The sequence below is a fragment of the Haliotis asinina genome, chromosome 9, assembly GCF_037392515.1.
Source record: "Haliotis asinina isolate JCU_RB_2024 chromosome 9, JCU_Hal_asi_v2, whole genome shotgun sequence".
Taxonomy (NCBI): domain Eukaryota; kingdom Metazoa; phylum Mollusca; class Gastropoda; order Lepetellida; family Haliotidae; genus Haliotis; species Haliotis asinina.
The window spans coordinates 25,052,469-25,065,664 of record NC_090288.1 but is presented as its reverse complement, the minus strand read 5'-3'; the positions used below and the strand labels follow the sequence as shown (position 1 = coordinate 25,065,664).

The window sequence follows — 13,196 nt, the reverse complement described above, 5'->3', positions numbered from 1 at the left end:
AGTTTCTATATGGAGGTGTTACATGACTTGACTCCATGTGACTGTTAGTGGTAAAGACCTAGTGTCTATGTGACTATTAATGTTAAGTGACTGTCTCAAGGTGATAGGGAGTGTGAAATGATGTGCATGTTTTAGAGATGTAAATAATTTGTTTTAAATGTATTCTTTTCTTTGTTCCTGCAGCATTTGTACATATCTTTGTCTGAAATCCAAATCAAACGTGAAGAGGAGATTGCTAAAAATCCTTTGTCAAAGGTATGCCTGACAGTAGGAAAATGATTCTTGCATGATTCAACTTACTGTTCCTTCACAACACATGCCTGCCATAAAAGGTGACTATGCTTGTCGTGAGAGGCGACTAACGGGATCGGATGGTCAGCCTCGCTGACTTGGTTGACACTTGTCATCGGTTCCCAAGTGCGCAGATTGATGCTCATGTTGTTGATCACTGGATTGTCTGGTCCAGACTCGATTTACAGACCGCCGCCATATAGCTGGAATATTGCCGAGTGCGGCGTAAAACTAAACTGACTCACTCCTTCACAATATTCACCATGTCTTGTTTGCAGTGTGCATTTGTACATTTAGATGTTTAGATTTGTTATTTTAAACTCAGCTGTCAAAGAAATCTTTCTAGGAAATAACCACCTGGGTTATAAAGCCAAGTCATAATGTAGGGAGAGTGAGGGTCACATTTGCAATTGGAAAGACGATCAGCTTGTCTGTTCATCATTGAAAAATACAATTGAAAAATAGAGCTGATTCATTAGCATTTAATAAGTTGGTGAGGTCTAACACATGATGTAGTTTTAACTTGATTTTTGTGTATTTTTCTAATTCTTGACCATGATGTAGTCATCAAATTGTAATGGCAATCAGATTTCTTGTTTTGATGAATATGTCACTGGTACAGTAGTCAAACATGTCATGTTGGTGTGTTTCAGCCCGAGTCAGAGGTGACATCAGGCGCTGCTGAGATCTTATATCAAGCTATGCTACCTAATCTACCTCAGTACATGGTGAGTGGCTGTACTGGTCATCACATGTGTTGAATACAAGCATATGTTCTACAGACATACTGACAGTGTTATTCTTGTCCCCAGATAGCCCTTCTGAAGTTACTGCTTGCTGCAGCGCCTACGTCAAAGGCCAAGACTGAGTCAATCAATATCCTGGCTGATGTGTTGCCGGAGGAGATGCCGTGAGTAGTGTAGCCCATGCTGGAGAGGCCGTCTTGCCCTAGCTGGACACATAGTGCTGATAGTATGGTTCTAGTGGATGATCAGATTATTTCACAATGAAACCCTATGAATTTGTATACCTGGCATGTAAGATTGTGTCCTTTGGACAGCTGCAATCCTATGATAGTGTCTTGAGATTAGCTCTGATTATGATTTTGGTTTTTAGTTTAACTCCAGTGCTTGTGTGGGTTGACAGGCTGTCAAGTACTGGAAAAACTGTTCAAACTTCTGTAACTTTTGAACCGTTTCTTTCTCCTTGATAGAGGAACATTAGCTTCTAAATTCCATCAGAAGAAGACACCAACAGGAATTTTCTAAAAATTGTCCCTCTGAAATGGCGTGTTTACTCAGCGGTGATAAGAAGCATGATTAGACTGGGAAAGGCTTTGGGCCACATGGAGTGGTTCATTCCCATTATGACTACTCCCAGTTTGACTACCCGTCCAATATACAACTTGTTCCAGTCCATTGGTTTTTAATTGCTAGTTCTCTCCCCTCCATCAGTGGTAGACTGTTCCATCAATATCTTCTTGTGACTACTCCAAGTTTCTCATCAACATACTCTTACACATACATTCCAACAGCACCATAAACAACTATAGCTGTACCGGGTTCATAAACATTTATTCAACTAATTACGTAGGTAATTATATTTAGATATATATGTAGCTATACATGATGTACACCTTATAGTAAGTGAATTAAGAATAATAATTGACATCTCAATGAAACGTCTGGCGTCAACATTTCTTTTTCTTCAGTCTACAATCTGTATTTACAAAACTATTTTGCGACATAGCCTGCTGCCAGAACAAATTCAATGGGCGACTTCTGTTGTCTCTGGAACTGATCCGTCAAGCGACGGATACGAGCATCTAAATCTCTGTACATTCTTTTCCGTGGTGGTACAGGTGCTTCATACTCCAGCTGGGCAATTCTTCTTCTATTCGTGGCTTCGATTCCCTTGATCGCCTCAATGAATTAAAAAATGTTAAGGTGTCTGATGCCCTGGTTGAGCGAGTGGTGAAAACCCTCGAGGTAATTATTTGTCTGTGGACCATCTGATTCGGAATGGTTCCACACATGAATGGGGAAACATCATCAACCCAGACACTCACAAAGTAGTCCTTGAATGCTTCACATCCCCGGATGTCTGGTGCTTGGTTCATGGCCTCATGCCAGGTGTCTTGGACAAGTTCAGGAGGTAAAAAGGGAAGGGCTACCGCAGATCTAAACAGCTCAGATAAGTCATCATTCTCTTTGTACATTGTCACAAGCCCTAGGTCCTGAATTTTGTGCCACAAGCACTGCGTGTAATGAAATTCACACCCTGTGTTAGGGAATTCATCAGAGATATCCTTATGAACAGTGTACTCAAGGTCTACCTGGATAGTCAGAGGTAGAAGAGGTCTGCCAGTTGTTTGTCAAACAGCATCCTTCAGCGCATGAAAAAGTCTACAGTAGGTAGCACGTTGACGATCAGGCATGAGACAGAAAGCTAAGGGAGTCATAGTATTGCCATTGAGAGAGTGAATCACGTACAACTGATGCCAAAGTCTTGGACACGAATAGAAAGTTCCATCCATAAAGAGGATATCAGCCTGCTGTAACGTTGAGAGTGCTTCTTCTGTAGAAAACACCAGCAATTTGTCACCATCTCCGTCTTCAACAGCAAGAAAATGATGAACATCAGATGTAGTAGTCCATCTTCCGTCAAGGTTGACATCACTACGATGTTCAGGCAATGCAGGAGTTGTCTTCCTTCTGTGTTTATACAATGCTGACTTTACACTGGACAGAGGTTGTCCAACAGCAGCAGCATCAACAGGCAGTTGGCGGAGCTCTTCACTGTACATTTGGGGCACTGGTGTTGACTCATCTCTGACTCTTTTTCACAGTGTGCTGTGGCTGGATTGTCGAGCCTGTGATTGTGCTCGCCAGTAACTGCTCTGATGAACTCTCCAGTTGTTGACAAGTTGCTTCTACACCTAAAAACAACACATTTCCAGTAGTCAGACACATTTCCAGACTTGTTCAACTTGTACCGAAATCCAGCATGCAACACTTGTCGGGCTCCTCTCTATGATATAACAAACTCTGCTGTCTGAACATCAGCCATAGCTAAATCAAAATACGTGTAACTGGGTCTTATATGCTTGTTGATAAATATGGTAGTTAAAACGTTTTAATTTTTTACTTACCTTACCATAGGTCTATAGCATATTACCTCAAGCTTCACTTAACAGGAGATCTGACGGAGATGAATTGCATTCAAACTTGAATGGCTACCTCGCAATCACGACGTCAGGATACGGAAGTATCTGGATCTCCTCACTGCGCATGCACGCCGATTCCTCGAAAACTTCACTTTTACTTCAAGCGTCGTCTGTGACAGACGGTTGTGGATTGCCTAGATTTTTTGTCTGGATCGAATAAAGTCGCAACTTTTTCGATACTTGCTTGTTTTTTTCCAAGAGTTTTGCAGCTGGTATGTATTCTTTCAGTCATTGTGTCGATTTTACATGTAATTGTAAAGTTTTACACGTGCGGGCTACCTTGCGTGACACATGTCATCGTGTCTCAAATTTTTTCGTGCATTTACCTCCGTGTGTTTCTCGGATGGTTATTTGATACGTTAGGGCATTTATTTTCTTTCTTTGATGCCCTCCTCAGTCAGGATTATTCAATTTATTGCATTGTGCAGCTAAGGTGATAGTCATTTCACTTGTCCAAAGAGTCGTAAATCCGGCAAAGATCCCCACGCTGTTTATCTGGATTATGCGGCTGTACCCTGCTCCTTAAGTCAGAGGTGCTCGGTTTGTGCGGACCTCTCTCCACAAGACTTCAAGACCTATTTAGCAGTCGTTAAAAAGAGAAGGTCTCAACAACTTAAAAAGATGTCCAGATCCCCAGCGTCTTCGGCGGGCTCTAGACTGCCTCTTCCCAGTTCCCCCGAGAATCTACCATTGGACTTCCCTTCGTCCCGTCTGGGAACGCCTGCTCTTCTGGGGGCGTGTCAGAGGCCTGAGCCATCGCAGGCGCCGAGGTCTGGTGCTGCGCCTGCTCCGTCATCTATCCCGCTTTCAGTGCCTATGCCTACGCCTATGCCTACGCCTTTGACTACCTCCCAGGCAGGGGGTTGGGTTGATGTGACAAAATCAGACTCCCTTGCTCATCCCGAAGTACAGAGGATTCTTAGGGTGTTACTGGTGCCTACCCCCGGATTATCACCAAGCGCATCTAATGTGACACCGCTGATTGGCTCAACTCAGCTTGGATCGGACTTGGTAACTTCGGTGCAGGACAAAGATAGCGGTCGTGCACCTGCACCTGCACTAGAGGAGTGATCTCCAAACTGGGAATAATCAGCTATATGGGTACAGTACATTATTAAGTGCAGGGGTGGTCCATTATATGTGTATTTTAATTAGTAGTCATAATGGGAAGATACCCCTGGAGTGTGCTGCATGGTTATGTTTTGTTTTTGTGAGGTTTTAGATAAAGGCAACATAAAGGATAAATATTCAAAACTGCAGTAGTGAGAGCAGTTAGCAGAAATTGAATGTAAGATAGAATAAGTCTTTATAATTTGCATTTTAGGAAAAGTTCCTATATAACTTGTTGATGTTCTGGTACCACTGGTGACAGGGTAATAGCAGGCTCTCACAGTCACAATGTTATTTCCACCAGTCATTTGTTGAGGTGATTAAAGTCACTGAAAATTATGTACAGTGAGGGTGATTGTTGCCCATTAGCCATGTACATGCAGTGTGATGGCTGCTACTGGTTGTGTGTTGAGTACAAAGCTGGTGCTGTGTTGCAGGACTACAGTGTTGCAGTCCATGAAGCTGGGTATTGATGTAAACCGACACAAGGAAATCATAGTCAAGGCGATATCGGGACTTCTGCTTTTGCTGCTCAAACACTTCAAACTCAACCATGTGTATCAGGTAAGTTATGGTCATGCACACTGCACAATGCTCGTTACTTTGAGATGGAACTTGTCCCATATTTGTGGACATGGGTATTGTGTAAACTGCCAGTAAACAGTGTCTCGTATCAGATGTAGATCAGGTATTCTGCTGTCATATTTTGTTTATTGTATATAACCACTACATTCTCATCATCAAGTGTAATGTTTTGTATATCCTACTCTATATCAACATCTTCTTTATTGTCATGGGAATTTGTGAACGGATCCTTTTGTGTTTCAGTTTGAGTTCATGAGTCAGCATCTGGTGTTTGCCAACTGTATTCCTCTTGTGCTGAAGTTCTTTAACCAGAACATCCTGTCTTATGTCAGTGCAAAAAACAGGTGAGTTGGGCACTGCCTCTCATTGTCAGGTGAACTATAGTTGCCCAAAACAGTTTGGGAATACATAGATAACATGCTTTTTCAGGAGCAAAGTTGTGTATTGGGACAGTGTGTATGTTGTTTTACAGAAATATAGATGACTGAAAAGTGTATCAAGATGAAACTTTTGTGTATTTGCCAAACTGTTTACCATGTTTGTTTATGTTCTAGTATACCTGCCTTGGACTTCCCCAACTGTGTGATCGGAGACCAGCCCGAGCTGACAGCAGAGAACATAGTAAGTAGCTGTTACCCACTGTACCTCCACCTACGTCTGTAATACCCATACAGACATTAGCTTCTTTGTTTTCCCTTTCTGTCTTTCTTGTATTTGTTTTAACAAGTCATCTTTGATTTTGTTCAAGTATTAAGTTTCAACAGAACACTGGTTGCCAATGTATATATTTGGTTTCGCAGTAGGTAGTAGATGTGCGACTAGATGAAGACCATCATATCTTGATGGGTCCGATGTGTTGCACTGATGTACTTGTGGTGTGATACTCTGCTCATGCAAGTAATGTAGACATAATAAGGAATAAGGATAAGGACACATAAGGAACACCAGTACATTGATAATAGTGAGACAGTTATGTAGATGCCTCCATTTTAAGAAAATATTTTGTCTTAAGTAAGGAGATCAGAAAGAACAGAAATTCATAGCAATCAAACCTCCTTAAACATTTTGAAATCTAAACAAATATGCCATGGTATGGTGGGCCAGTCTTCTGTCCAAAATCCCCCTACCAAGAGCACTTGGAAGTTAGAAGTAACTGTAGTGTGGTGATATAACCCACCAGGGGCCATCATGGATCAGCTAGTAAATGATCTCACCTAATAGTTATGTTGAATTGACTGAACCATTTGTTGCTGGTTCTGGAGTGGCAGCATTAAATGGCTTGCCTGTTTTTAGAAACTTCATCACCATCTCCACGTCTTTTGTCAGCAACATAGCACAGAATTTTTCTCACTCCTCTGCTTAAACCCAGCAAGCATAATAAACAGATTTATCTGTACCAACTTCATTTCAGAATAACAGCCTTTAGCCACTGAGTCCTTAGATAAGGGTTATGGCATATCAGAAGAGTGTTGAAAATACTTTTGTTGCTAGATGGTTTCCTTTGTCATTAGAACTGAGTGATGTCTGTCAGACATTTTCCAGTGTATTGACTTGACACAAATCAAGGTTGGTTAGGTGCTGCACATGTTGCTTCTTGCTGCAATAATTAATCAAAAGAGTAACTGATTGGATTGATATTTATGTTGAACATATGTCCAATGGAGATATGATACCCTGGGTAATCAAGACTGGCAAGGTTTCTACTATAGTTACGATGTAACACTGAAAGGAGGAGGAGTACTTGTATTGAGGTCTGCCTTCAGCATGCGTAGTCACACTGTCAAACTAACAAGAGTTACTAACTGCACATCTTCACACGTAATGACTCACACCCCAACATCTAGTCAAGCATCATGTTTCACAGTGTTTAATCCCCTTGTTGCCCTCATAAGACAGATGACTGCTGTCTGACCGTGACCCCCCAATATGGCAACTAGACCTGGCTGACATATGTAGCCCTGTGTTATGTGTATTGTGGAGAGTTGTTTGACAATGTGTGATTCACCTCCCTTGTAGTTCACGTCCGAGGAGGCGCAGGTGAGCATGCATTCTTCCCTTATGTCTCTCTTCCTTGCTCTGTCTTTCATTGTCACTGTAAACATTCATCCATCCATCAATCCTGACCATGACAGCATAACACATCCAACATACCCCAGGCTTTTTGTGAATAACACACACTGAAATGGGCCCTGTGCTTGAATAAGAAGAGGATTGATGTATTGCAGCTTAACTTGTACAAATCCACTATGATTTATTGGTTCCCTTGCTTGTAATGGGAAAAATACAAGGTAAATATTGAGATGCACAATATCTTTATAAGCTTGATTACATTACATTGACTGGCAAGCTGTTTGGGAACTTCTACACCATGTCTCATGGCTGTAAGTATAGGTATAGGTATTGCACAAGAAGTCTATTTATACAGCTCAAAACACAATGAACTTGTAAATGAAGATGCCCAAATGCTACCTCCAAGATAATGATGACAGACTGCTGAGGAACCTGTAGTATGGACAGCTTACAACATGTGGCGTTGCAGATTGTGTTGTTAGCTGATGGACTGCTCTCATCCACTGCTTTGCCTGGTGTAGACTTACTTCTGTATGCTGTGGTCTATTTGCTGGCATATCGCTGGCTTTGACATGTAATTTTTATATGATCTGAAATTTGAAAGTTACATAGCAGACAGTCATATAAATAGCATTTGAGTTACTGTGGTTCTTCATGATAAACATGATAAAGACTCCACTGAGCACACAAACACAGAAAAGGAGACAGGGTGCTTACTTTGTGCTTCTCCCTCTCACCCCTGTGCCCATTATGACCACGCTGACTGGACTTGCATGCCTGTGTTGCCACTGTCATCAGATCAATTGCTGTTGTGATGATTATTGCCTGTTTTGCTCTTGTCATCAGATCAGTTACCATGGTGACCTATACCTGTGTTGCTTTGTGATCAAATCAGTTATCACAGATGACCATTATGTATGTTGTTGTCATAGATCAGTTGCCATAGAGATGACTGTTAGTGATGTTATCATTGTTGAAATGGCAAAGTGCTTTTTCCATTTTAGATAACTCGTGTCCAATCTTTTTCTGTCATGGATAAAATATGTAAAAATGAAATGATGATGTGGGATAGTGATGACACTAGTAACTTTTTTTCATATGTAATGTGGAACTAATGTTCCTGATGCAACAAACTGACTCTGTCATCAACAGATACTTGATGCCTGTTACTAACTACACTTATCCTTTCCATTGTATCACAGATTGGCATTAACCATACTTTGCAAGCAACATACAGTGTTTCATCTACACACTGGTGTGTTAATCATGTGTGAACATCTTGACAAGAAATACACAGTTCCCTTTATATACAGCCTGTCTTGAAGTACAGTACACTATTATAGACTTTTTAGGGGCCTTTAATTAGCTATTTTGGGGTCATCTAAAGAACTAGTTTGTTAAGGTAATGTAAAAGCCAGCAGGTATGTCACTGTGACTGGTTTCATCCTGGTACTCTGTCAGTAACCTACTTGCCTGGTTGCACCTGCTCCAGGACAGAGGTGTAATTAGTAATGCATGGATCTTGGACTCCAACCTGATCAGTGACATGACCAGGCAGTGGTCATAAGTCTGCATGCAGCAATGTTTCTTGTACTCCCATCTGGTGTTTGCCACATCACCTGCATGTGTTTGTTTGGACATCTGTTTGTATACCCAGGTATGCCGTGTCTTGAGGATCTCGTCACACTTTTTGTCACTAAATTTGAAGTGTGTGATTTATGAAAGATGCTTGAAGTGTATGTCTGTAACAAGTGAATAATGACTGAAGATGCTGTGGGTGTATGTCTGTTACTAAGGAGTTGTGACTAGATGGTGTGGGTGTATGTCTGTAACAGGTGAAAAATGATTGAAGATGCTGTGGGTGTATGTTACTAAGGAGTTGTGACTAGATGCTGTGGGTGTATGTCTGTAACAGGTGAATAATGATTGAAGATGCTGTGGGTGTATGTCTGTTACTAAGGAGTTGTGACTAGATGCTGTGGGTGTATGTCTGTTACTAAGGAGTTGTGACTAGATGCTGTGGGTGTATGTCTGTTACTAAGGAGTTGTGACTAGATGCTGTGGGTGTATGTCTGTAACAAGGGAATAGTGACTGAAGATGCTGTGGGTGTATGTCTGTAACTAGGGAATGATGACTGTGCACTTGTATGTAACAGGGTAAAGATGACTACCAGTATGTGAATCTGCAGTAGCAGTAGAAAGGTGACAGTGAGATGTGAATACATGAATGTGTCTGTTTTAGGAGAATGGAGACAGTCAGCCATACTGTTGGAGGAATCTGTTTTCCTGTATCAACTTGCTTCGCATCTTAAACAAGCTAACAAAGTGGAAGCATTCTCGCACAATGGTATGTTTTCCAGATTCTCATCCTTGTTATGTTGAAGTAATGTAAAGTCTTATATGTCTTTTATCGGATGACATCCAAGAACAGATCTAGAAAAATCATATTAGGAAATAAACAATAATGATTTTGTTTGTGTTCTTTCAGATGCTAGTTGTATTCAAGTCTGCACCTATCCTGAAGCGCGCTCTGAAGGTGAAGCATGCAATGATGCAACTGTACATTCTCAAGCTCCTTAAGATGCAGACCAAATATCTGGGACGTCAGTGGAGGAAAAGCAACATGAAAACCATGTCAGCTATCTACCAGAAAGTCCGGCATCGACTTGGTGATGATTGGGCATATGGAAATGGCAAGTTACTTAAGGTTTTGAGGTGAAACTCACCCATGTTGTCTGTAGGCATATGTCTGGAATATCGCTTATAAATGCAGTAGATGAACATAGCACAAAGTCAGGCACTTCCAACCTACTAGTTCTTCCTCCAACAAAGGGTCAGTGTCCACTTGTACAAATAGAACATAGTGACTATGATTACTTTCAGAATAGGTATGGAACTTGCTGGAATCGTGCTGAGTGCCTCTGATGTATATCTGTGTTAACTGAAACTACATGTTGTCAATTTTTCTCTTGTTCCTACTCTGTAATGTGTGTTGGTTTTCTGTTGTTCAGATATGGATGCCAGACCATGGGACTTCCAGGCAGAAGAATGTGCACTGCGAGCTTGTGTTGATCGTTTTAACAACCGTCGATATGGTACCAATGGCACAGACCCTGACTTTAAGCCAGTGGATACATGCACACTCAGTGTACTGGGCGAGTCAGTAGAATTAAGTGATGAGTTCATGCACAACTATGAGCGATGGCTAGACATGGAGGTGTTTTCAAGTCAGATAGACTGGGATCAGTTACTGTGAGAGTAGGCTCTTACACCACTGTGCTGGTCACAGTGCGAGCTGCCAGACATCATGACACGACAGATCTGAGAGTATGTGACACAAGAAATACTCACATGAAATCCTGCATCTAAGTGGTCTCTCATGGAACATACTCCGAACAGTCTTCTGTACATATGTGGATCACCTGTGTTGCAAATTATTGTACAGAAATGGATGTTAGATTTACTACATGAACACTACAGTCTGTGCCATTACCTTAAATAGAACCTGTGGAGAGGAACAAGACTGGTCATGTGAATGACCATATCCACCTTCAACCACAGTGCTCTTGTTTCCATGGTGTCAAGACATTGGAATCATAATCTTTGTGAAGGCACCCAAGTAGTTCATTGCATGAGTTGTGTAAAAGAATGATTTAACCACCATTATTTTTAGTTTGTTTATTGTTTTGCTATTTGCAAATATACATGATTTGTATGTATACACTTCAACAGACTTGTTGCCATCAACCTCTCCAAAATATTACATACTGTAGATTTAATATTCCAAGAATAATTTAGACCACATTCAATTTGTCCTTTCCTATTTGATTGTCACAATGTGCAATTTTGGAGAATTCCCCAACAGCTTGTGTTAATCACATGCCTGGCTAAGTCTCGTATCTTCAGATAACAACACTAAACAGCAAAAGAAATGCAACTGTTTTTTGTCAAAATCTTAAATAAAAGACAAACACGAATGCTCACTATCCTAATGCAAAAGTGAAATTTCAGTCAGACTTAAAATTTAATAGATTGAGTATATATCCAGTTGTGGAATGATTCTTATGATTGTTGAGATGAGCAGAGAATAATTGTTCAATGCCAACTAGGACAGTATCGCTGTACCTGAGGTGATCCCAACAGGGTGGCAGGTAGATCGCTTGGTGATTACAGTCCGTTTGAGTCAGAAACGGACCGATGAATTGCAAATTTTATCATTCATTGTACAAAATTGCCACATAAATATAAATAGCACACATGTTTATCATTTACTAATACCCAACAGCTTTCTGATATTTGAAACTTTTCTCAGGGTTGTAAAGAAGAAGCGCCAGGAAGGGTTCAAGCCAGTGTATTTGGACGAGACCTGGGTCAATGCCTCACACACTGCCAGCAGTCAGTGGGTACCCTAGGGGGATGATAAGGAGTCACGCAGAAAGCTGCCTCTAGGGAAAGGAGAGAGACTAATCATTCTCCATGCTGGTTGCTCCAGCAAAGGCATTCTCCAAGGCTGCGACTTGGTATTCAGGGCAAAATCCACAGAGACTACAATTCCGAGATGAACGGTTCAGTTTTCTTCAATTGGGTTAAAAATAAGTTGGTACCAGCTCTACCAGAGACATCTTGTATCATAATGGACAATGCCCCATACCACAGCGTGCAGGACAATAAAGCCTCGACATCAAACAGTCAAAAAGGTGATATGATATCATGGCTCAACAAATTTCAGATCGCACAGCTATATGAGATCATTAAAACCCACAAAGGTGAACCTTTCTACAAAGTTGACAGTTACATGAAAAGTAAGAGCCACAAACTTCTACAACTTCCACGCTACCACTGTGAACTTTACGTCACTGAAATGATATGGGGGTATTGTCACTCGAAGGAAATGTTGCCATCACTGGCTTACAACATGCAACTGTAGCACCACTTGTCATCCCTTTAAGTCATGACTATGACACAGACAAGGTCCTTTGGAATACATTTTGAGATGTCCTCTGCCATGACTGGCTATTCTGTTTCTGCAGTTTCACCCTGCTGCAATGTTTTTGGTGGAGTCCGGAAAATGTTCAAATACAAGACAGCTTTTTGGTATTAGTAAATGATAAGTATAAATAGTACACATGTTTATGTGCCAGTTTTGTACAATGATAAAATTGCAATACATCAGTCCATTTCTGACTCAAACGGACTGTACTCACCTCGAATTAGAAATAGGTCTTCAAGGTGTATACAATCAAAATTATTCAGCACACTGACAAAGCTAGATGGTGGAAATACTGAATGCTCTAAATGTGCCTATTAGTTTGTGTGTGTTGAAGAATATGCATTTTTATAATCACATGAGGTTGTTGATTTTAACAATGCTTATTCTTCAACACCTAGACATATATAAGCAAATTCAGTGCATACAATGTATTGCACTATCAGGGTTATCAGTGTGCCAAATAATTTTGACTGTATACCCATGGAAGACAGCTAATTCAACAGAAATAATAGCCAAGCAATCTACCTGCCGCAGCATCACCTTAGGTACAGTATTTCAGTACCACAATGTGGTGTCATTTTTTAGGTGATAACTGGAAGCTTGATACTTGATATTATCATTAATGTACTTCAGATTTCCTTATTTCAAATTCAACTAATAACAGTGTGAATGTGATAACAACCATTTCTTACTTTCTCTGCTCAAAGTAACATTGGTCTTTGTTTTTCTACAATATGTAAGAGAAGCAAATATAGGTGTATGCATGTGGTGTGAACTTTGCATAAGGAAGGTGTGATCTAGCATTGTGCCAGTACCTCATCTGTAATAATCATGATCTGCACCTATCGATGGTGTATGGTGTACTGAATGCTGGTCCCAAATAACATGAAGTTAAAAACACATACACACAAAAATAGTGAAATA

The 13,196-nt window shown here is 40.8% G+C and overlaps 1 protein-coding gene across 4 annotated transcripts in view; it reads left to right on the top strand.

Annotated features, from left to right (window-relative positions):
• Positions 1 to 11,259, top strand: part of LOC137296745 (striatin-interacting protein 1 homolog) — a 44,621-nt gene extending 33,362 nt beyond the window's left edge. For 2 of the 4 annotated variants that reach the window (XM_067828584.1, XM_067828583.1), the window contains exons 11-20: positions 184 to 255; positions 945 to 1,019; positions 1,104 to 1,201; positions 5,065 to 5,191; positions 5,456 to 5,556; positions 5,767 to 5,833; positions 7,229 to 7,249; positions 9,525 to 9,629; positions 9,771 to 9,975; positions 10,294 to 11,259. In XM_067828584.1, coding sequence (XP_067684685.1) covers positions 184 to 255; positions 945 to 1,019; positions 1,104 to 1,201; positions 5,065 to 5,191; positions 5,456 to 5,556; positions 5,767 to 5,833; positions 7,229 to 7,249; positions 9,525 to 9,629; positions 9,771 to 9,975; positions 10,294 to 10,538 — 1,116 coding nt within the window. In that variant the 3' untranslated portion in view covers positions 10,539 to 11,259. The remainder of the gene's footprint in view (positions 1 to 183; positions 256 to 944; positions 1,020 to 1,103; positions 1,202 to 5,064; positions 5,192 to 5,455; positions 5,557 to 5,766; positions 5,834 to 7,228; positions 7,250 to 9,524; positions 9,630 to 9,770; positions 9,976 to 10,293) is intronic. The other 2 variants (XM_067828585.1, XM_067828586.1) reach the window with 1 other exon arrangement.
• Positions 11,260 to 13,196: the final 1,937 nt, after the last annotated feature.